Here is a 25426-nt window from a genome sequence, read left to right as displayed (position 1 = left end):
CATATCCGGTCTTTTTTTCCAAAATATGATAAAGATTATAAAAAGGTATCTTAAAACTGTTCCAAATGACAGATTGAGATTCTTTTCCAGTCTATTATTCAGAATTGAATTGAATATGTCTGAATTCTTAAATGGGAGCTTTACACTAATGATAATTTTTTGAGTGGGCGGGCCATTTGTAATTTTTATGGGTGTGGCTTCCAGTCTCATCCATGCCCAGCTATTTTTAGCTGTATAAAGCAGCTTGATATTGCAAATGGGTGTGTCTTACCGTATTGTTTTAATGTATTATTATTAGTTAATTAAGAGCAAAATGTTTTGTAGTGCAAACAGTTTCACTGTTTACTGCACGTTGTTATTCTTCTCATTATTTCCCTGTAGCGGAAAATGAACTGGAAGTCTCACCCATAGATTTACTTCCATGTTGAGGGAAAAAGCTGGATAGCGTTGGACTAAACTAAACTTACTCTTTCTTAAGTTTCATAGTACATTTTTGCAGCTCATCATGACATATCTTTTGTCCTTTTGTCTGTTTTACTTTAGTTACTCTTCTGAAACCTTTACAGCCTTTACCTTTACAACTTCAGTATACAATCTGTTTGGACAATTCCATGTAACAGCTGAACATCTGGTGTGTGCTAGAGCCTTACATAGTCAGAACATTGACCACAGGCAAATCATCTTCTGATTAATGTTCATATTCTGGCCCTTCATTCTGAAGAAATCTATTTGCATGCTCCAAAGTTAAATAATTATGTGCATATGCCTTTTCTGCCTAATGCAGGTATATGCCAGTTGCTGTATTCAAATTATTATCCACATTTGGGTATTATTCAGAATTTTTTCCTTAATGGTCAAATTTGTACCCTTTGGAGTACAACAGCTTATCACTGGAGCAGTCCTTAAAAGGACATCTTTGTCCCTTTTTTTATACCCCTAACAGGTACATACTAGTACCTTAAGAGTATGTATTACTACTCTAAGGTACTAATATGTGCCTATTTGGGGTAAAAAAGGTAAGGCTTTTTAAATACTTAAAACAAATTATTAACACTTAGACAAAGCACCCATGCTTAACCCTGTAAAAAATGTGCATATGTACCCTGGACCACAAAACCTGTCATAAGTCACACGGGTATGTTTGCAGCAATAGCCAACAATTGTATGGGTCAAAATTATTTATTTTTCTTTTATGCCAAAATCGTTAGGATATTAATCAAAGATCATGTTCCATGAAGATATTTTGTACATTTCCTACTGTAAATATATCAAAACTTAATTTTTGATTACTAATATGCATTGCTAAGAACTTCATTTGAACAACTTTAAAGGCGATTTTCAGTCATCTTTTTATTTTTACACCCTCAGTTTTCCTTTTTTAAATAGTAATATTCCAGCCAAATATTGCCCTATCAAACCATACATCAGTGGAAAGCTTATTTATTCAGCATAATGTATAAATCTCAGTGTTAAAAAATGTACCCTTATGATTAGTCTTGTGGTCCTGGTACACATATGTGTTTTATGTTTATCATATTTGATACATCCGGCTTAATATACTGACACTGAAAATATGGAGCTCACACTCGAGGATATTTTTTATTTTTATAATTCTTTTTTAAGTCAAATTTTTAAAAGTTTAAAAGTGCAATGCAATACAATGATGATTGAGAGATGTACAAATAAACAATCCTCAAATGTCTGCTGTGCTGTATCATATTTGATATTGACATTTTCTTTAAAAAAAATACAGATTAAATTCTAAAATAATATTACTAAAATACATATAATATTACAAACAATGTTATTCATACAGTCACTTTATAAAAATCTAAAAATACATTTAAAAAAGTGCACTAAAAGGACTTTTACTTTCTAAATAAGTAGGTATGAACTATCAGAAGGCATGTAGAAGAAGGTGTTTTTCAGTAGAGTTTTGATAATGTTGATATTTTAGAGGTATTTGAAATTCATATGATACTGTAGACTTCATAGGGTTAAGTATATTTTTTCCAGTACTTTGTACACCTCTGGCCACCTGATAGGGATGTGAGATGATGTTGGATGGACTCTGCTTAGTCATTACAGAAAATACACATAAATATAAACGTTTATATGCAAGCTTTTTGGATAAAATCAAGGTTTTAGGAATTATTAGATAAAACAGCTGCCTTATGGTCTTATTAACATAAGATAGGACAATTCAAGTTGCATAAATGACATGGCTGAAACAAATGTGTGACTTATTCGTTTTTATAATTTACACTTTAATATTAGTGTACTGGTCGGCGCCCAGTATCCCCATTTACCCCTCTACGGGTTTACATTTGGTGAATCTGTCTCCCCCTCCTGTCTCGTTCTCTGTTTCTTTCCTCTATTATTTTCCACTCAGTTTCTCGTGGTTTAAAATGGCGGCGTTGAGCAGCGCCGAGTCCCCACCGCCCGTCTTCAACGGAGACACCATGAACCGCGATCCGGAGCGGGACCCGGGACTGGACGAGCTGGGCGCGGGGCTCGAACCCGCCTGTCCCGGAGGAGCGGCGATCCCCGAATGTCAACAGGACATTCCCGAGGAGGTACAATGGGGGAGTCAGGGTTGAAGGAGAGCTCGGCTGTTGAGCGGAGCTGGGCTGGATGGAGAGGTTTAGGAAACACCGGCTGTAATACGGATCGTGCGGGGATGCAATGCATTGCAGGGGGGCGAGACGATGCACGAATATACATATATATAACAAAGCAGATCTGTTATCGTGCGCTTATGCATTTTCGCAAGGTGCATTTCCGAATGACGCCATTTATAATTCTCTCATTGCAGTTCTCTGAGCCAATGTTTATCAGAAGGCCTGTTCGAGTTTCATTGCCTTTATTTCCCCCCCGACCCCGCTGCATAGCATGCATGCTAAATATCTCACCTTGCGATGCATCTTTTTAATAGGAAACTAAGGTTACAGATGCAGCAGGGAATATTAGCGGCTCGCATGCATTGTTTTATCTCCTTTGTGTCACCAGCTGGCGAGAGCTGCGATCGAATGCATTTACATTTACATTTAAATCTGCAGTGATGTCATTGTGCTCGTGCATTGGGCCCTGCTAATATTCTACATTTATTTTTCATCCCGTGCAAATTTATTGCGTCGTGCATCTTTCTTCTAAACTGTCAGCTGACTGTCTGCACAAATCACCTATGCTGCTGCTGCTGCTATATAAGGGGCCTTTGCTGTTCGATGCACACACTGGGGTATTTCATAAGTACATTCAGCACCTTGCAGGAACATCCAGTTTAAGTTAGTAGCTGTTTTGCAATCTAGTTGACCAGCTTGGAGCTTCTACAATGTTCCAGCTGGTTAGTTGACGTTCTACAAGCTAGAAACCAGCTTTACCAAAAGGTAGCTGTGTATTGGAACATTTCAGCTGGGGGTTATCTACTATGTTTCAAAAATCTCCTCCTGACTTAATATGGATTTTCCAGTAGAGCATCCATTCGTTCTGTTTCATTAAAGAAAGTTTACACCGTCATGGAACAGGTCACAAACCTGGTTATTCAGGAAAGAGCTTACCTATTTGCTGGCAGACTAGTTGGATTAAAGAGCAGCTTGTGTTAAATTATCATTGTAGGGGTGCTTACTGTGGTAATTCGATTAATTTTACTGCCGGCTGCTGTAACAGGTTTATGCTGTCCGTTTATACACAGGACTTGCTTTGCTTTTTTTATAATAGAGAATTGCACTTGCCATATTGGTGATACTCGGATGTAAACAACAGCATGGATTGCACGGTTTATGCACTACTGAATACGTTGTTCTGCTAATTTATGCTGTTTAAACCGTGGAAAAATGTGTGGAAGCTGCTAAATCATATAGAGATTGACTTAGTACGCAGGAAAGGGCACAATATTTTTACATTTAAGTTAATAAGTGATAAAGATACATATAAACAGTCTTAATTAAGATAATAACCTAATAATTCGTCTACCTGACTGGAAATGATAAGAACAAATATAAATGTTGTCAAAATTCTTGCCCTGGAAATCCTGGTTCAGTTTGGCCAACCATAACTACCTTGTTCCTTGTTCTAGACAGGTTTTTGCAGTCTTGTCCTTGATTTGTTATATCTTTTGGTAGTCTTTAGTACTCCAAGTGTTTTGACCAATTAGTGCATGAGAATAATTGACCATTTTCAGCAGCAATAATCAGCAAAATATGCAAGTTTCATTAATTTCAGTCGTATTGTTTACATTCAGTGCCGCCGTTATGGCTGATTGATGATGCATTGTGAAAACACTATAACAACTGTATGTTTATTTCATTACCTTTTTTGCTCTGAACTGTGTGACTTCTATACGGAGAAATTTAGAAGAATGCCATGATCTCTTGTTTTGATACAATTACACTGAAGTTTTAATGGCTGAAAAGAGAATCAAAAGTATCATAAATGTAATGTTATATGATATATTACACTACCAGTCAAAAGTTTTTGAACAGTAAGATTTTTTTAAAGAATTTTTTTCTGCTCACCAAGCCTGCGTTTATTGATTTAAAATACAGCAAAAGCAGTAATATTTTGAAATATTTTTACTTTTTAAAATCAGAGCTTTCTATTTGAATATGTTTTAAAATGTAATTAATTTCTGTAATTAAATCTATATATTCTGCATAATTACTCTAGTCTTCAGTGTCAAATGATCCTTCAGAAATCTTTCAAATATGCTGATTTTCTGTTTAAGAAACATGTTTAAATTTATATATTTTTTTTCAGGATTCTTTGATGATCCAAACATCAGCATTTATCTAAAAATAAAAAGCTTTTGTAATATTATACACTATACCACTCAAAAGCTTGGAGTCAGTATAATTTTTTTTTGGGGGGGGGGGAGAAATGATAGAAATTAATATTTTTATTTATCAGGGATGCTTTATATTGATCAAAAGTGATGATAAAAACATTTATAATGTTACAAAAGATTTCATTTTTAGATAAATGCTGTTCTTTTGAACTTTCTATTCATCAAAGAAACCTGAAACCAGCTGTTTTTCACATGAATAATAATAGTATTCAGCAAATCAGAATATTAGAGTGTTTTCTGAAGGACTATGTGACTGCAGTAATGAAGCTAAAAATTCAGCTTTGAAATCACAGGAATAAATTAGATGTTAAAATATTATTCAGATAGAAATCAGTTCTTTCAATAGTAAAAATATTTCAAAATTTTACTGTTTTTGCTGTACTTTGGATCAAATAAATGCAGGCTTGGTAAGCAGAAGAGACTCAATCGAATTCATTAAGAAATCATTCAAACAAATAATTTTAGTCAGTTTCTTCTTAGTGGCTTCAGAAGTCGTATGCAAGTCATATGGACCTTTTTGGTGTTTGCATAATTTTTCAAGTGTAAACGTTCCAGTTCCTTTTTTGTAATGTTTTAAGGAGAAAAAAACAACGGTATATTCTTCAAAATTTCTGCTTCTGTGTTTTACAGATGAAAAAGAAAGTCATACAGGATGAGTAAATGACAGTGTTTTAATTTTGGGCGTCTTTGTTGAGAAGATGGAGTAGATGGCTGCAAGTATTTCACATGTATTGGGCTGTTTTAAACTGTCTCGGTTATGTTGCATCATGTTGGAAACACGCATTCTATTACCACATGGGGTTTGCTTTAAAAGAAAGGCTCGTAACAAATATCTGTTTAAGAAACTGTCAGCAATCTTTGTCTGTCAGGAGTTTATACTGGCAAGACTACTGAGGAAAAAGTCCCTTGTCACACTTGCCTTTTAGCCTTTTCTCGCACTAATTTGACTAGTAGAGCCAGTTTATCTGCACCGTTGATTAGGAATCAAGTGGCAGCTTGACTCTGGGAATGCAGGGTTTTTAATCAGAACTAAAGTTAGATGCACTTAAATGTGCTATTTCAAGGGGGCGTTCCAAGTTTCTTGACAGTCTGCTGGAAAATTGTTTCTCCAAATGGTGATCATAATAAAGAGTACTTGTAAAGTTTGTAGCACTGTCAGATCGTGTTTACTTGGCTGGGACATTTTCCAGCGAACTTAGAGTACTTTATGATGCTGCTTGTGTTGCTTGGCTAAAATTGAAAAATGTTTATTGGCTATTTGCAACAAGTGCATTGCTTGCATGTTTTACTTGAGCAAATGCACGGCTGTAATTATGTAGTACTTTAAATTAAGATAGAAAAGTTTATAATGTTGAATGTGGTTGTACTTTTTTCCCTTGAATTGCAGTTCCCAACAGTCATGACCTCAAGCACACCAATGGATTTTTAATGTTAGGGTTGGGAAAATCAGATTTTTGTATATCAAAGTTGCATAAAGGATATCAGAACGGACTGTTAAAGTGACAAAATAGAAAGTTAAAGTTTCCATTGGGCAGACACAAGGATAGCTCCGCCCCCAAGCACACACCATTGGCTGAGCCAATATTGCTGTGTTGGGTTGTGATGCTTAAGCAAACAAAAGTTTCAAAGTGTCACAGTGTTGACAGTTTTCAGGGAAATTAATCTATGAATGGTTTAAAATTGTCTCTGCAATTTTAAGTGAGACTGGATAGTGTTCAACAGAAAAAAAAATACAAAATTCAGTTTAGGTTGAAGCATTTCGCAGTGGTTTCTTTGCTAATGCTCACTATCTGTTTACTTCACACCTCAGATTTAATCACTATATCACAGTTTCTGTGGGCAGGGCTAGAGACAGCCGTCAGTGTCAGTTTTTACAGCTTGGTGAAGACAAGCAAATTATTCGGTTTATTATTTAGCACTGGCATCTCCTCACTCTTGTATAGTGAAGTTTAAAGGTTTTTGCTCAATCAGGAAAAGAAGCTGGGAAAATTGGTTTGCTAACTCTGATTTTCTTTGCAGATATGGAACATCAAACAGATGATTAAGTTAACCCAAGAGCACCTAGAAGCCCTATTAGATAAGTTTGGAGGAGAACACAATCCACCGTCTATATACCTGGAGGTAAGTTGGCTAGACAAAGAGTGAAAGTAATGTAAAGGTGTTTTACTATACTAAGCAAGTCATTTTAAAAAATACATAATGTTATAAATGAAGAACAGGATTTTTTAAATGCCATCTACAGTTGCAAATAATTTTTGGGCTTTGTTCCAAAATCTAGTAAGCCACCTACATAGGCAGCATTTTTAAGTCATCATAGACGCACTCAAAAACACACAGTATGTTAACTCTAAAAGTTAAACATCTTTGAAAATGCCTTTTTAGTCTAATTCTAAGAAAGCATCCCAAGTATCCATCCCATAATGCATTGCAATAAGTATATTGCAGAAATCCAGATATAAGCTGGTGGACAAAGTGGGAGAAATTAATTAAAAAATATATGAATATATTCTATAATTCATTCAATATTTAAATAAGTATTTGTAACTAGTAAAATCTACACTGCCGTTGAAAGATTTTAAAGAAGTATTTTCTGGTCATATAGACTCCATTAATTTAATCAAAAATACTCAAAAGATTATAAAATATTATTGCAATTTAATATTATACACTAATAATAATAAAAAATATATATACACTACCGTTAAAAAGTTTGGGGTCAGTCATTTTTTTTTTCTTTTTTGAAAAGTGATAGTAAAGACTTAATGATATAAAAGACTATTTTGAATAAATGCTGTTCTTTTTAACTTTTATTCAGCATATTAGAATGATTTCTGAAGGATCATGTAATACTGAAGACTGATTTAATGGCTCCTGAAAATTCAGCTTTGCATACAGAAATTTTAAAGTATATTAAAATAGAAAACTGTCATTTTAGATTGCAATAATTTAAAGGATTCCATGTCAGTTAACATGCTGCTTTACTAGGCATACTTTTGGCCAATCATTTCTCTAATGTTTGAAACGACTGAATAAATTTGAAGAAGGAAAAGAACTGATGAAGCCTTTAGTTTCTGTGTATGCAATACTAGCTAATCCCTAACTGCAGATCTTTATCCTTCAATAGGTTCACATCATGAGTGTTTATACGAAACCTGTTCATAAAGTATTAATGATTTATTTCCTCCATGCCACAGGCCTATGAAGAGTACACTAGTAAGCTGGATGCATTACAGCAGCGGGAGCAGCAGCTTTTGGAGGCCATTGGGAACGGAACAGAGTTCTGCTCTTCGCCCACACCCACCCTGCTGGATGTGAAGGGACCGGGCGTCCAGAGCGCTCCCGCCGCCCCAAACACCTTGGCTGTCCTGCAGACTCCGACAGACGCCACACGAGGGAATCCCCGCTCGCCCCAGAAACCCATCGTAAGGGTTTTCTTGCCCAACAAACAGAGGACAGTGGTGAGTTGTTGCTGTTGCTTGTTGTTTGGTATTGTTCAGTTAATTTGTATGCATTGTGATTATTCACATTAAAATCAATAACGTCATTAATTATTTACAGTCCTAGTAACAATCTAAAAGAATTAAATGGTCATTGTTTGCTCTTCTTGTCTAAAACATTTGATTTTGATTTTCTTCTGTGGAATAAAAAAGGAGATATTCTGCAAAATCTCTAGGCTTCTCTCTTTCATTAAAAAAAATCTTCAAAAGTAGGAAGGATTTTCTGAATTTTTCTAAAGCCATAGCTTTATTAAAATGTAAGTTGTAAAACCAAAAATAATAAATATGACAAAAGCATTACTGAAATAAAATGAAAAAGAAACCTGAAAATATAAAAATAAAATCGAATTAAATGTATTATATCACTAAATACTATAATAGTGTGTAAATTATACTACTATAAAATATTATAATAATAATTCTAATTTAAAAATTAATTAGAGGCTATAGAAAAGCTATAGAAATCTTAAAACTAATACAACTAAAATAAAAAAGTACTATTGCGAACTACTATTATTGTATGTAAATAAGAGTAAAATTAAAATGAAAATTGAAAATCTAAAAATAATTCAAAATATTGTTGACTACAGTTATGTTATGTAAATAATACTAATAAAATAAAATAAATTCTTTATCATTAAAAATTAGCTATAGTACTCTTAAACTAACAAAATTACAAAAGCACAACTGAAAATATAAAAATAAAAGCCAATTAAAAATATTACTAAATGTGACAATAATACTAATATAATATACAAATAAACAAAAGCTTTAGAAATCTTAAAAACAAAAACTAATAAAAATGACAAGCAACTAAAATTAAAATGTAAAAATAAGTACTGTAGTATTATGTGAATAATACTAAAATTAAAACTGAAAATATAAAATAAGATCATTCAAAATATTACTAAATACCATAATAGTATCTAAATAATACTAATATATTATAAAAAAATCTAGCTATAGAAATCTGTAAACGAATACAATGCAAACTAAAATTAAAATGGAAATATTAGAAGTAAAGAATTTTAAAAGAAATATAAAATTAAATTGTTTGTAATAAAAAAATTAAGTAAAGGACTTAAAATAATTAAATTACAAAAGCACATGACAAAATTAAAATGAAAAATGAAAATATAAAATAAAAGAGAATTGAAAATATTATTATCGCTAAACACTATCATGTTAAGTGCCGCATACTACAAATATAATACTGGCTTAATGACAAAACATTAGGTAAGAAATCTGAAAAATTAGGTGCGTTATGTCTGTAGTGGTTTGCTCACATCTGGATTTGAAAAGTTTTATCAAGAACGCAGATGGTAGGATATTTTGACGATACATTACAGTAAGGTTTCAGGCAGGACTTCAGAAAAGAAGAGCTTTAGGGAGGAATTTCCAGATTGTAGAGTGGCGGGACTCCATGGGAAATGAGCAAATGTAGGTGACCCCCTTTATTTTGATTATGTGCTCAGCTTGTCTCTGTTGGCTTTAGCAAAGAGAAGCAGCAGAATGAGTTGGAGCCAAGAAATCGAACGTGCCCAGACGCAACCACAGTCTCACTGTACGGAGATGAAAGTGACTTGAGTGGTTTATGGGTGTGTTTCAGGTTCCAGCTCGTTGTGGGATGACTGTGAGAGACTCCTTAAAGAAGGCTCTAATGATGCGAGGCCTAATCCCAGAATGCTGTGCGGTTTACAGGGTTCAGGATGGGTACGAACTATACTCTGTATACTGATATTACTATTATTAGTGCTAAAACATGCCACACTGCAAGTCTCATTTCATATTTAATGATTGCCCACATTAGGGAGAAGAAGCCTATTGGCTGGGACACAGACATTTCTTGGTTGACGGGGGAGGAGCTCCACGTTGAGGTTTTAGAGAATGTGCCACTGACGACCCATAATTTTGTGAGTATGATGAAACTGACCACAAACTGTGGCTTAAAATAAATCTGAAATGGAGGAAGTTCGAGCTGACAGTTGACATGTCAAAGGTGTGGTCATTTCTATTCTTGATTTTACTGTTTTAAAATACATCTTGACAGGTTGAAGACATGTTGAGCGCTTTCTCATCCACCTTGACTGTAATATATTGTTTTTTGGAAGCATCTAGGTTCTTCTTAAAGGAACACTCCACTTTTTTTGGAAATAGGCTCATTCTCCGACTCCCCCCGAGTTAATAAGTTGAGTTTTACCGTTTTGAAATCCATTCAGCCGTTCTCCTGTTCTGGCGATATCACTTTTAGCATAGCTTAGCATAGATCATTGAATCCTATTAGACCAATAGCATCGCGTTCAAAAATGACCGAGTTTCGATATTTGTCCTACTTAAAACTTGACTCTTCTGTAGTCATATCGTGTACTAAGACCGGTGGAAATGCAAAGCTTCAATTTTCTAGGCTGATAAGATTAGGAACTACACTCCCATTCCGGCGTAATAGTCAAGGAAGTTTGCCGCCGTAATATGGCCGAAGCAGGCGGAGTATTATCAGAAATGAGTTCCCAGCTAGTTTAGCATTTGCACATGTGCTGTGTGATATTACTGCTCCTGCTTCGGCCATATTACTACAGCAAACATCCTTGACTATTACGCCGGAATGGGAGTGTAGTTCCTAATCTTATCAGCCTAGAAAATTGAAGCTTTGCATTTCCACCGGTCTTAGTACACGATATAACTACAGAAGAGTCAAGTTTTAAATAGGACAAATATGGAAACTCGTTGGTCATTTTTGAACGCGATGCTATTGGTCTAATAGGATTCAATGATCTATGCTAAGCTATGCTAAAAGTGATATCGCCAGAACAGGAGAACGGCTGAATGGATTTCAAAACGGTAAAAATCAACTTATTAACTCGGGGGGAGTTGGAGAATGAGCCTATTTCCAAAAAAAGTGGAGTGTTCCTTTAATATATCTTAAGTGTTATTTGCTACTCAACAGGTGCGAAAGACCTTCTTCACGCTGGCCTTCTGTGACTTTTGCCGGAAGCTGCTGTTTCAGGGCTTCCGCTGCCAGACGTGCGGCTACAAGTTTCACCAGCGCTGCAGCACAGAGGTCCCACTCATGTGTGTCAACTACGATCAGCTGGAGTGAGTGTTCATGGGAGATTTTTCACTTCTGCATTGTCCATAAAAGGCTGAAATTTGCTCCATGCATTAAAAGATTAGTTCACTTCCAGAAGAAAAATGTACAGATACTGTACTCACTCCCTTGTCATCCAAGATGTCCTTTCTTTCTTCAGTCGTAAAGAAAATATTTCAGGATTTCTCTCCATATAATGGATATGTATGGTGCCCCCAAGTTTGAACTTCCAAAATGCAGTTTAAAGGCTCTAAACGATCCCAGCCGAGGAAGAAGGGTCTTATCTTGCGAAACGATTGGTTATTTTCAAAGCAAATTGAAAATTGATATACTTTTCAACCTCAAATGCTCGTCTTGTCTCGTCTCTGCGATATCAGAGAGTTCAATACAGTTAGGGTATGTCGAAAAACTCCCATCTCGTTTTCGTCTTCAACATTAAAATCGTCCTACATCGCTGTTTTACCTTTTTTTGTAAAGGCCGTTTGATCTTCTTTGTATATTCACTTTGTAAACCCTTGGTCTGTATTTCTGCAGCGATGTAGGACGATTTTGAAGTTGGGGAAGTAAATGAAAAGGGAGTTTTTCGACATACCCTAACTGTATTGACCCGGATCACACAGACTATGCATGCGCATGCGCATCGCAGAGACGAGACAAGACAAGCATTTGAGGTTAAAAAGTATATAAATTTTCATTTTTTTAATCGTTTTGGTAGATATGACCCTTCTTCCTTGGCTGGGATCGTTTAGAGCCCTTTGAAGCTGCATTTAAACTGCATTTTGGAAGTTCAAACTCGGGGCACCATAGAAGTCCACCATTTAGAGAGAAATCCTGAAATTTTTTCATCAAAAAACATAATTTCTTTACATCTTTACATTGACATCTTGGATGACAAGGGGGTGAGTATGTTATCTGTAAATTTTTGTCCTGAAAGTGAACTAATCCTTTAACACAGTTACAGCATGTGAATGATATGTAAAATTAAATATTAAACTGTTTTTTTTGTTGTTGTTTTTTTTACATATATTCACCATATTTTGAAATAATTTGCATATCTTTTGTATTTTTTGTCCAACTAGAAATAGACAGTTTTGTGCTTTGGGTAAGTGATGGTTATGCATAATTTGATGTTATCATTTTTGTTTATAATTCTGTTGTTTAGTTTACTGCTGGCATCAAAATTTCTGGTGCACCACCCCATTACCCAGGAGGAGGCATCGTCAGAGGGTACGACACCCGTGTCAGAGATGTGCCCCTCTCTCCCTCCATCCGAGTCCACTGGGTAAGATTTTTACTCCACATCTGGACTTTATGTTTTTTGAAGAAGTCTCTTCTGCTCACTAAGCCTGCATTTATTTGATCAGTGAAATTTATTTGATCAGCGAAACCGTGAAACCGTTCATCTTTGGTACACAAATTAGGAAATTGATAAATTAGGAAATTGATAAGAAATCTAAGAGCTTTCTAACCCTGCATAGATGCAATTGACACATTTAAGACCCAGAAAGGTGGTAAGGTTGTTGATAAAATAGTCCTACGATGCCCTTTCTGAGCCTTGAACATGTCAGTTGCGTTACTGTCTATGAGTCACAAAGCTCTCGGATTTCATCAGAAATATCTTAATTTGTCTTGCGAAAATGAACAAAGGTTTTACAGGTTTGGAACGAAATGAGGTTGAGTAATCAATGACACAATTTTAATGTTTGGGTGAACTACCCCTTTTAAGTGTATACTTTAGTGTGCAAGTGGCTTTTAATGACGTACTATGCCGAATGTCATTGTCTGTTGTCTCCAGGTCTCTGTGCCATCCTACTGTGTCCCCGTCCAAATCCATCCCAATCCCACAGTCCTTCAGACCTGGAGAAGAAGACCACCGCAACCAGTTTGGCCAGAGGGATCGCTCTTCCTCAGCCCCTAACGTCCATATCAACACAATCGAGCCGGTCAACATTGATGTGAGAACTGGACAGTTTGAGAGCTATCAGTATATTTTAGTCAAAAGGATTTGTCTTTGCTTTCCACTTCCTGAATCTTACTCAGTCTGACCACAAAACCAGTATTAAGTAGCACGGATATATTTGTAGCAATAGCCAACATTACATTGTTTGGGTCAAAATTACCAAAATTATTAGGATATTAAGTAAAAATCATGTTCCATGAAGATATTTTGTAAATTTCCTACCGTAAATATATGAAAACATAATTTTTAATTAGTAATATGCATTGCTAAGAACTTCATTTGGACAATTTCAAAGGCGGTTTTCTCAAAGTTTGGATTTTTTGGCACCCTCAGATTCCAGATTTTATCTAACACACCATACATCAATGGAAAAAAAAATAATAATAATAAATTGACCTTTATGACTGGTTTTGTGGTCCAGGGTCACGAATGTGTTTATATTAAGTATTACAGTTGTCCTCAACCATATAATCTTGTTTATTTTAAGTCACACTTAAGATAAAAGCTTTCTACACTCCCCCCAAAAATAAGGTACATTTGTAGTACACTGTAAGAAAAAAAGCGCAAAATGTCACAATTGCCCTGGTCTCCCCTAGTCCCTGCTAATCTGTGTTATTTCGGTACAGGATTTGATCCGTGATCAAGGCTTACCGAGGTCAGATGGAGGTAAGTGTGGTCCGAAAACAGAAAACGTACACTAAGACAAATTCAAATGGCTTTCCGTCATCCCATGTCTTTGTGCTATCTCTGTGTCATGGCCTTAGAAGTTTGGGATAGCTGATCCATTTCACTCTGCCTGCAAGTAAAAGCTGACAAACAGGCCTTTCTCTCCCCTGTCCGCTTGTGAATTGCTTCAGCCGTTTTCTTTTACCACTAGTGGCCTGCTGTAAACTACTAATACCTAATCTGTGTTCACAAAACCCGCCCCTGTCCTTTCTGCTTTTTCAAAACATATCCCAGAACTAAGTTTTAAAGGGATAGTTGACGCAAAAATGAAAATTCTGTCATCACTGATGCCCTTCCAAACCTGTACATCTAACAAGATGTTTAGAAGAACGTTCAAGCTATAATTTCTATAAAACGAAGGGTGGGTAAATTCAGAATTCTCATTTTTGGGTGCGCTGTCCCTTTAAGTACAGACTGTATACAGAAATGATTAAAAACTGGCTCTGTGTCATCTATAACTCACTTGATCATCTCTAAACAAGCTCTGAGAGTAGACACAGGATTTTTGGTAGTGGGTGAGAGGAAGTGCACCTGAGCTTCAGGGGCCAGTGATCCCGTGTCTGTCTCTCTCCCCCCTGCAGCCCCCTCGCAACACCCAGCCCGCTGCTTGAGGAAGAACCGAACACGGACCTCAAGCCCCCTTCTGTCCTCCCACCCCAATGACATTGTCTTTGATTTTGAGCCTGAGCCAGTGTTCAGAGGTAGCTAGGCCTTTGTGCGTGGCCGTGTCCCACACCTTGTCTCGTCTTTTGCTTGTCTGTCTGTCTGTGTTCATATTGTGTGACATATTTCACTCTTTCTTGTTCTCACTTTCTCTGCCACTTCTCTCACACAAACGCTTTTACTGATGTTTGATTGGCTGCAGTCACTTTTCATCAACTCTATACACTACAAACTCACTTAGTAAAGCAACTCCTCTTTTAAATGTAATAAATCGGTCATTTAGAAACACATAACAACACCAATAATAACAGTTAAATGTCATCTTAAAATTCAATTCTTACAAAATAAAAAGCAAATCTCAAAACGAAAATCCGGTTCAGTACAGTAAAAACATACATTATTTTTTATACTGTATGTTTAAATGTTGTGATGCCTGAATTGACTTTCATTATTTTAAAATATATTTTATTTTTTATTTTATTTAGCATTTAGTATTTGGTATTTTAGTGATTATTTGTTTAGACAAAACAGTATTAAATTTTAGTATTTTAGTGTTATTAATTAGTTATTGACAATAGCGTGAAAACGATTAATTTGCCTTGTGGTATCAGACAGAGTTAATTTCTTTTTATTTATATAATATTTTAGTATTTTTTTATAATTTATATTAATAAGGTTTTCATCAGGTTTTTAGTATTTTTTTAAGTTTTAATCAAACATTTAGTTCTTTTATTTGCTTATGTGAAATTAATAATTATGTTTCTATTTAGCTTTATTTTTTTCAGTTTCAGTAATTTTAGCCTTTAAATTTAAACTTATTTTATATTAGCTACTTGCCAAGGCTACATATCTGATTCTCATTATAGTTTTTTTTCTAGTTTTTCCAAGATTTTCATCTAACAGATAAAAAAAAAAAAAAGGATTTAGTTGCCAATTTTAGTATCTGCCATTTATTAGTTATTGACCATAATGTGAAAACAATTATCGGCGTGTTGCTTATATATTTTATATAAATGACCAACAATTGGGATAGTATAAAAAATAAATAAATACAAATGTATAAAAAAATAATCTGTCAAATTAAATATTATTAGTTATTTTATTTCATATTTTACAATTTAATCTAATTTGTTTAACTGAATTTAATTAATATATAAAATTTATATATATTTTTCTATTTAGCTTGATTTTTTTCCCCAAGTTTTTGTCCAACAGTTGTATTTTATTTTAACTGATGAAAAAATAAATAAATAAATGAATAAAATTAGTTTTAGTTACTAATTTTAGTATCTGCATTTTATTGCTTAACCATAATGTGAAAACAAATAAAATACTTGCTGTATATTTAGAATTCTTATTTATTTTTTTGTTTTCATTTTAATTTAAGTTTTAGCAATTTTATATGCTTATATAAAATTTCTATTTAAACTTACATTATTTTATTTTTTTTCACTTTTAGTAATTTTAGTCTTTAAATTTAAACTTATTTTATATCAGATACTTGCCATTACAACATATCAAATTTCAATTTTTTTAAGGTTTTTATCTAACAGTCATATTTTATTTCAACCTATAAAATAAATAAAATAAAAAATAATAATATTAGTTTTCCTTATCAGTTTTAGTATCTTCCATTTATTAATTATTGACCATAACCCCATTGGGAAAGAGAAGGAATATGGTTTAGGATTTGATAGTAGATTTCATTCGAGGCATACATCGCTCACGGCCCTTTATTTCACACTGCATGGGCTGTGACCCTTTCCTCTTGTTCTCTCCCCCATGTGACTCTTTGAGATTTTATACCTTTCCTTCTGTCTCCTTCCCCTCTTACTCTGTCTCTCTCTTCTTAGGCTCTTATATTTCCTGTTAAAGTAACTTTACTATGTTTCTCAACCTCTCGTAATGCCAGGTACCACAACAGGCCTGTCGGCAACACCTCCTGCCTCCCTGCCTGGTTCCCTGCCCAATGTGAAGGTGTCAAAATCACCCTGCCAACCGAGAGAGCGGAAGCCATCGTCTTCATCTGAGGACCGCAATAAAATGGTAAACATTTCTTCACCTTATTTGACACTTTTAGTCCAGGTCAAATGTCATTCGAGGTGATTTTTGACATTTAAATTGACTAAATTTTAGAAAACCCTGGGTCGACGGGACTCAAGCGATGATTGGGAGATCCCAGAAGGTCAGATCACTCTGGGACAACGGATAGGATCTGGCTCTTTTGGAACAGTCTACAAGGGGAAGTGGCATGGTAGGTCCTGTGAAAACCGTTTTGGTTTTCGGATTTAAAAAGGAATGTACAGAAAAGGCTAAATGTGTGTCTTCCTCTTGCTCATAGGTGATGTGGCGGTAAAGATGTTGAATGTCACAGCTCCCACTCCACAGCAGCTACAGGCCTTTAAGAATGAAGTGGGTGTCCTCAGGTAAGATAACGCCTAAAATTGCTTACCATTTCCAAACAGGGATGGTGTCTGGCCAAATTGTAGGCTTTAGGTAGTGGTAAATTAATATGTGACCCTGGACCACAAAACCAGTCATAAGGTTAAATTTGACAAAACTGAGATGTATACATCATATGAAAGCTCAACAAATAAGCTTTCTATTGATATATGGTTTGTTAGGATAGGACAGTATTTGGCCGAGATACAACTATTTGAAAATCTGGAATCTGAGGGTGCAAAAAATCAAAATACTGAGAAAATCACCTTTAAAGTTGTCCAAATTAAGTTCTTAACAATGCATATTACTAATCAAAAATTACATTTTGATATGTTTACAGTAGGAATTTTACAAAAAATCTTCATGGAACATGATCTTTACTTAATTTCCTAATGATTTTTGGAATAAAAGAAAAATCTATAATTTTGACCCATACAATGTATTTTTGGCTATTGCTACAAATATACCCCAGCGACTTAAGACTGGTTTTGTGGTCCAGGGTCACATATAGGATTTTTTTTATATTTGTTTGTTTAAATTACCAATATCTTTTTTTGTTTTTTTGTTTATTGGTTATATTTTAGATACATTTTTTTTTTTTCATCAGAAGAAAATCTCAGCTATAACAGGGCTGCAAATAAAATCTATAATTTTGACCCATACAATGTATTTTTGGCTATTGCTACAAATATACCCCAGCGACTTAAGACTGGTTTTGTGGTCCAGGGTCACATATAGGATTTTTTTTATATTTGTTTGTTTAAATTACCAATATCTTTTTTTGTTTTTTTGTTTATTGGTTATATTTTAGATACATTTTTTTTTTTTCATCAGAAGAAAATCTCAGCTATAACAGGGCTGCAAATAATTACATTAAATTAAATTAAACATACATTAAATGTAAAATAACATAAAATTATAAAATAAATTCAATCTCATTTATGGTTTTATACATTTGTATTTGTATCTTTTTTTTCTTTTTTATTAGAAGAAAATAATCAAAAGGCTTTATACACTAATAGTAATTATAATAACTGTTAAAACAGGGTTGCTAAAAAAATGACCTAAATTACATTAAACTATTTAATTACATGTACAATAATTTAAGGTAATAAAATAAAATCTCATCATTTTTTTTTTATTTGACCTCATTGTTTATTTTTTATACATTTGTATTGATTTTCATCTTTAGTTTTCATTAAAAGAAAATAATCAAAAACAACAGTTTACTGGTAACAGGGTTGCAAAAAATTAAATTAAATGTAATTAAACAATTACATGCAAAGTAAAATAATATAAAGTAAATCTTATAATATTTAACATGACCTTGTTGTTTATTTTTTTATTATATACATTTGTATTTTTTTATTACAAGAAAATAATCAAAAGGGTTTATACTATCCCAATTGTTGGTAACAGGGTTGCAAAAAATAAATAAATAAATAATTGAATTAAGTGTGAAAATAATATAAAATGAATAATCTCATAATATTTAATCTGACCTCATGTTTTTTTTATATATACATTTTAATTTATTTTTTTTACTTAGTTTTCCCTAGAAGAAAATAATCAAAAGGGTTTTAAACTATCACAATTGGGTAACCGGGTTGCAAAAAAATAAATAAATAATTTAATTAAGTGTGAAAATAATATAAAATAAATAAAATCTCATAATATTTAATCTGACTTCATTGTTTTTATTTATACATTTGCCTTTATTTTTTTATGTAGTTTTTCCCAGAAGAAAATGATCAGAAGTGTTTTAAACTATCCTAATTTTTGGTACCAGGGTTGCAAAAAAAAATTATTAAAATAATTATATTAAATTTTATGAATATAAATAATTTGATAACACAAATTAAATAAAAAAAAATCTCATGTAATATTTATTTGATTAAAATTGACTATTAACATAAAAGTTTCCTATCATTAGTGTCCTATCGTTCAATTCAAAAAAGAAAATATTACAACATCATATATTTCATGGATATTGTGTCATTAAATGTTAGTCTCATGTTTTTGAGATTATTTGCTACCAAACATTGTTTAGTCAAAGCGTACTGAAAATTCATTATCTCCCTTGCAGGAAAACCCGCCATGTGAATATCCTGCTCTTCATGGGCTACACCACCAAACCCCAGCTGGCTATAGTTACACAGTGGTGTGAAGGCTCTAGTCTTTACCACCACCTGCACATCATCGAAACCAAGTTTGAGATGATCAAGCTGATTGACATTGCCCGTCAGACGGCTCAGGGCATGGAGTAAGTGACCAAATCACTACAGTTAGTGGTACTAAACTGCTGTTATATGGCACGAATTTAACACTCAATCATTTTGATCCACAGCTATCTGCACGCCAAGTCCATCATCCATAGAGATCTAAAGAGTAACAGTATCCTTTGTCTATTTACTATTATAGAAATATAAAAATCCATAAATTCTTTTCAGGTCACTCTTGATGGGTGTATGTGCGCATACACATGCTTTTAGCCTTAACACCACCTCCCTAGATATCTTTTTGCATGAGGACCTAACAGTAAAGATTGGTGATTTCGGTCTGGCTACAGTGAAGTCCCGCTGGAGTGGCTCGCATCAGTTTGAGCAGCTTTCTGGCTCTATCTTATGGATGGTGAGTGAAGGAACATGTCCTAACTATGTTTTAAGTGTTTCTTTTGTACTGACATTTGCATCTTGACTGATTCATTGGTCTGTTTCAGGCTCCAGAGGTGATCAGACTGCAGGATAAAAACCCATACAGTTTCCAGTCAGATGTGTACGCGTTCGGCATTGTGCTCTATGAGCTCATGTCAGGGGCTCTGCCTTACTCTAACATCAACAACAGAGACCAGGTGAACCTCTTAGCAGTGTATTTTGGGCGAATTGTTGCTTTAAGTAGTTTTAGATGATGACTAGGTGGAAATGTATGACCAGTGATGGTTTTTGCTCCTTAAACATGCAACTTGAGACATTTTTTGTGTCAGAAAGTGCACCCAAAAATGAAAATTCTGTCTCTGATTACTCACCTTCATGTCGTTCCAAACCCAAAAGACCTTTGTTCATTTTCTGAACACAAGTACCACATTCACAGAAGGGAAGAAATTGTTAAATAAAGTTGTTTTCTTTGCTCACAAAAAGTATTCTTGTAGCTTCATAAAATTAAGGTTGGACTACTGATGTCCCATGGACTATTTTAATGATGTCCTTACTACCTTTTTGGGCCTTGAACATGCCAGTTGTGTTACTGTCTGTATAAGCTCTCGGATTTCATCAAAAATATCTTAATTTGAGTTCTGAAAATGAACACAATGAGGGTGAGTAATTAATAACAGAATTTTCATTTTTGGGTGAACTGTCCATTTAATGTATTAGTAAGAGGACGTTTATGATTTAAATCAAGTCTGAACCCTGAAATATTACTGCCTTGAAATTTTACTGAATATTGCACAAATTAATGTGCATTATCTCTCCTCCTCTCCTCAGATTATCTTCATGGTTGGCCGGGGTTACCTGTCTCCTGACCTGAGCAAAGTGCGCAGCAATTGCCCCAAGGCCATGAAGAGACTTATGGCAGACTGTCTGAAGAAAAAGCGAGAGGAGAGACCTCTTTTCCCTCAGGTAATGTAATGAACACCTGTCAGACTTCTGCTTTTTTCAATTTGCCTTCCATCTGTCAAGGGGATGCAGATTTATGTCAAGGTGTGTTGCCACAAGATGGCATTGGAGTGCTATTAACAGAATGCAGCTTTGAATTTGAATTATTTTTTTATTTTATTTTTTGTTTGTTTGTTTTCAGTACAGCAGGGTTAAAAAAAATTCCTGTCTTTTTATTTTTTATTAAATAGCGATTTACAGAACAAACTATGGGTCTGTCTTGAAAACAAGTTGTCAATCCTGCTGCAAAAACTTTGTTTTGCAGTTTATAGTACTGTTATAAATGGCAAAAGAGATGTGAAATCTTCCACTTTTGGATGCAAAATATTTTAGAAATATGCATGTTTTTGTCAGATTTTTTTATGCTTTGTCTGACATTAAAAGAATGTAGTAAGTAATTAATCCAAAATATATATATCCTTTTTTATTACGTACACTGCTATTCAAAAGTTTGTGATCAGTAAGATTTCTTGTGTTTTTTAAATCGTCCTCTTTTGCTCATCAAGGCTGCATTTACTTGATCAAAAATACAAAAGAAACAGTAATGTTGTAAAAATATTACTACAGTTTAAAACAACAATTTTCTATTATAATAAGCCTTAAAATATAATTTATTTCTGTGATGCAAAGCTGAATTTTCATCGTCTTCAATTGTCATTCGTCTTCAGTGCCACATGATCCTTCAGAAATCATTCTAATAAGCTGATTTATTACTTTTATCATCAATGTTGGCAACAATTTTGCTGCTTGATATTTTTTTTTAGAACCAGTGATTTTTTTTTTTTTCAAAATTCTTTAATGAATAAAAAGTTACAAAGAACAGCATTTATTCAAAATTTAAATTCTTTCTAACAATACAAGTCTTTGCTATCACTTCATATCAATTTAACACATTCATGCTAAATACAAGTATTAATTTCTTTAAAAAAAAAAAAGAAAAAGAAAGAAAATATATTTCCTGACCACAAACTTTAAAATGATTTCTGTTTTAAATAAATGCTGTTCTTTTTCATTTTTATTTATTAAAGAAAAAGGTTCCAACTAAATATTAAGCAGCACATCTGTTTCCAACATTAAAAATAAATCAGCATTATTGGAATGATTTCCGAAGGATCATGTGACACTGAAGACTGGAGTAATGATGCTTAAAATTCAGCTTTGCATCACAGGAATAAATTACATTTTAAAATGCATTCACATAGAAAACAGTTATTTTACATTGAAATTTTTTTTCTAGATTTTTGATCAAATAAATGCAGCCTTGATGAGCATAAGAAACTACTTTTCAACAGAAGTGTATATACTAGTAACATATTTCGTATTTTATTTGTGACAGATCCTGGCCTCTATCGAGTTATTGGCACGCTCTCTGCCCAAGATCCACCGCAGCGCTTCTGAACCGTCCCTTAACCGCGCTGGATTCCAGACAGAGGACTTCAGCCTGTACGCCTGCGCTTCCCCCAAGACGCCCATTCAGGCTGGTGGCTATGGCAAGTACACGTACACAAACATCATTGTACCTTCTTGACTTCAATTGCTTAAATTAGTACGAAAACTGACACGAATCGGTCCTTTGTGTCCCTTTTAGGTGAATTCTCAGCGTTTAAATAGTGCTGCAAATCCTAAAACTCCATCCCCTGTCAGTTTTTACGACGTCTTGTGTTCCTACGGTGGGTTCATCCATAACAACACAGAAAAGGACTAGTTTTCAAAAGAATGTGCTGTTTTTCTTCCTCTTTACCCGAAGAGCTACGGGCCTCAACGGAATTGCTTTAAAATAAAATGATCTCTGCAGGGTGTCATTGCTGATTTGACAAAAATCTCATAAACATCACATAGGATAACGCAGCATTACAACAAAAAGACTGATGTGAGAAACCAACGGCTGGAAAGAGAAAAGGCAAACAAACCCAATTAGATCGAGGCGGGGATGAAAATCTTTCCCCAAGAAGAATGGGTTCGGGAGCACAAGCCCTGCCTTTGCTCCGCCCCGAAGGGGAAGAACACAGCACTGGCCAATCAGAAAACTGGGTCCAGTGGCATGGAATGATGGGAAAATTGGCATAAGAGAGAGGACATCAAGTCGCAGTCATGGAAAGGTGCTGAATGTCAGGAGATAACTTGAATGATATTTAGAAACGTCACAATTTGTTTGTGACGTCGCCAGTGGCTGGAGTTACTAATACAGATTTCTTTTATCTTCAGCATTTTTTCCCCCTCGAGGGTGGTATGTTGTAGATAAACAGATCTTATCTTTTCTTTTCGGTTACAGCTATAGTTTGTAAACAGTGGTAAATGAAGCAACCATCAAAGGACCTCTCTTTTGTTTTAGAAATATATATATATATATATTCTAGAATATTCTGTAGGTTTTTGCTTTTAATTCTTCGTCAAGACAAACTCTAGTTTTCTTTTTATTTTGGCCTTTCACATCCCCACTAATGTCCCACTCAGAGAAGTCTCGACACTTCCGAGGTGGGCAAAATCAAAGCGGTTCCTGCGCTTCTAGAGGATGTGATTGATTGTTTTATTTAGTTTCACCTCCTTATAGTAGCTAACGTCATGTTTCTGAATAAGGTCATATTATTTAAAGTTTTCTTGTAGAAAAACCCACTGTATAAAGCAAACACGAAGCCTTGCTATGGAGTTACAAATGTGGGCGTATTTCAGATGTATTTCTGTATTTTCACTACAACTTTATGCTTAACTGTTGTTACTAGAAGCCATTCCTTTGAGGCCATAACGGTTAACAGATTTGTTTTGTTTTGTTTTGTTTTTTGAGTTTCGATCCATCCAAGTCATGTGACAAGTCTTTGGACCTTGCACCGCTGGATTCATTCCGATACGTTTGTTCACGGGTCATAGCTTTTTTCTTTTTTTTAAATTTAAGTTGAAGTTTCATATAGTTTTTCTTGTGTTATAGACAGGCAGGCCTGCAAAGTTACATTAATTTATATTGCTTTAATTTTATTACTTTTTGTTCGGTGTTGTTTCAAACTCTCGGAGAGCTTGTGTGTGTGTGTGTGTGTGTGTGTATATATATTCATATATATATTTTCTCTCACTCATTCTGTGATTTGCTGAAATGGACATTACGCAGTGTGTCTGTGCACTTTGTATAAATGACTGATGCAGATAAGCAATTTTGCCTTTTTAAAGACTTAATATATTTTGTCATATGAAGAGGTTAAAGCATGGTTACCAGATTGCAAACTGAATGAAAATCGATTTCAAAAGCAGGCAGGGCCATGGGACACTAAAAACCAAAGCTAAATCCAACCTCCTAACGCCATCTGTGTCCACCTTCGCCATTGCCGGAGAACGCTTTCGACCAAATCTATTGGCCCTACGACTCGAACAGGCTTCCGAAAGTGGCGACTCTTCGTTTGAAGTTGGTCCAAAGACTTCTGCGTCAACCCTCTAGCATAGCTATGGGCTGTAGTGACACTAGCACTGTGTAGCCCTGAAGTTCACCTAGACACTGTGGACGGTGGAAAAGCCCTCGTAGGGACGCTTTTCGTTATTTCGGCCTCTTCGTAGTGAAGTAAGTTTTTGCTTTCGGCTCTCTACGAAATGCTTGATGTTGCACAGATAAACCGAGGCTCTGCGCTTGGTTCGCCACTCGTGCTCTGTTACAAAAGCGAGGACACGCACCCATCTTCTTGCTTCTGTTGAGATGGATTGAATTATTTATTTTGGTTCTCTTTTCGATTATTTTTATAAGGACGATGCTCTGTGAATCGGTTCCGCCACTTAAACTTGCCATCAAGGAGAGGAGCTCCGTGGATCCTTTGACGGTGGTCACTGTTTTCACATGTATAGTTTTTGACGAGACGTTTGAATGGACTTGTTCTCAGTTTAAGCTGGCAAACCCAACGTGGGTTGCGTTTGGAGACGGTAGAGGTGTATTTTAAGAATGCTGTATTTATTTTCTATGGGAATGTTACCGAGGAGGTCTGACTTGTGAAGGATTGCTCCTTCTTGACTCTGGAATACTTGGGGACCTGCTTAATTACAACTCGGAGAAATATATATATATTATTATTATTATTCTTCTCTGAAACCATTTTTCTTTCACTTCCCAAACCCCCATTTTATTTGCTTTTTAAAGCCTTCACCAAAAACGTCCGTATCACATTCCTTTCTGTTGCCTTGCCTGCACTTTAAACCCCTCACCCCACCCCACAGCAAGTTCATTCAAGTGAGAACTATCATACAAATGTTTGGGAGACTCTTTTCATCTGTAAATAGCTGTACAAAGGAAGTACTGTCCGTTTGCTAGGAGGCATGGAGATAAAAACAATGAAATGACTTCAAATGTTTCAACTTAAGAAATAAAGGTTAAGAAAAGACATTTTGATAGATGAAATTCTGAGAAAATATTTCTGTGTAAAAATATTTAAGACTGTATTATATAAAAGGAAAAAGAGCTTAATGTATTTGTTGTGAATATGAAAAACTGATATATTAAAGAAGTGCATGAAAACTGGCTAATGCTTTTGTGCTTTTATTTGATGTTTAATATGAAGCACAGCTTCTTTTGGTGTTACATTTATG

General features: G+C 34.6%; 1 protein-coding gene across 1 annotated transcript; it reads left to right on the top strand.

Annotated features, from left to right (window-relative positions):
• Positions 1 to 2393: 2393 nt before the first annotated feature.
• On the top strand, positions 2394 to 25358 carry braf (B-Raf proto-oncogene, serine/threonine kinase). The gene is given in 22 exon segments (XM_073838687.1): positions 2394 to 2469; positions 2472 to 2530; positions 2532 to 2576; positions 6863 to 6964; positions 8038 to 8301; positions 9950 to 10053; positions 10151 to 10253; positions 11285 to 11433; positions 12588 to 12707; positions 13221 to 13380; positions 14012 to 14051; positions 14693 to 14812; positions 16687 to 16820; positions 16911 to 17028; positions 17116 to 17200; positions 19303 to 19479; positions 19564 to 19610; positions 19729 to 19847; positions 19936 to 20067; positions 20699 to 20833; positions 22206 to 22359; positions 22458 to 25358. Coding segments are annotated over 22 exon segments (2451 nt in total). The 5' UTR covers positions 2394 to 2408; the 3' UTR covers positions 22481 to 25358.
• The last annotated feature ends 68 nt before the right edge of the window (positions 25359 to 25426 follow it).

The sequence above is a fragment of the Garra rufa genome, chromosome 4 (assembly GCF_049309525.1).
Source record: "Garra rufa chromosome 4, GarRuf1.0, whole genome shotgun sequence".
Classification (NCBI taxonomy): Eukaryota; Metazoa; Chordata; class Actinopteri; order Cypriniformes; family Cyprinidae; genus Garra; species Garra rufa.
Note: the sequence above shows the minus strand (reverse complement) of the source record. Positions and strands in the feature narration are given on the sequence as shown.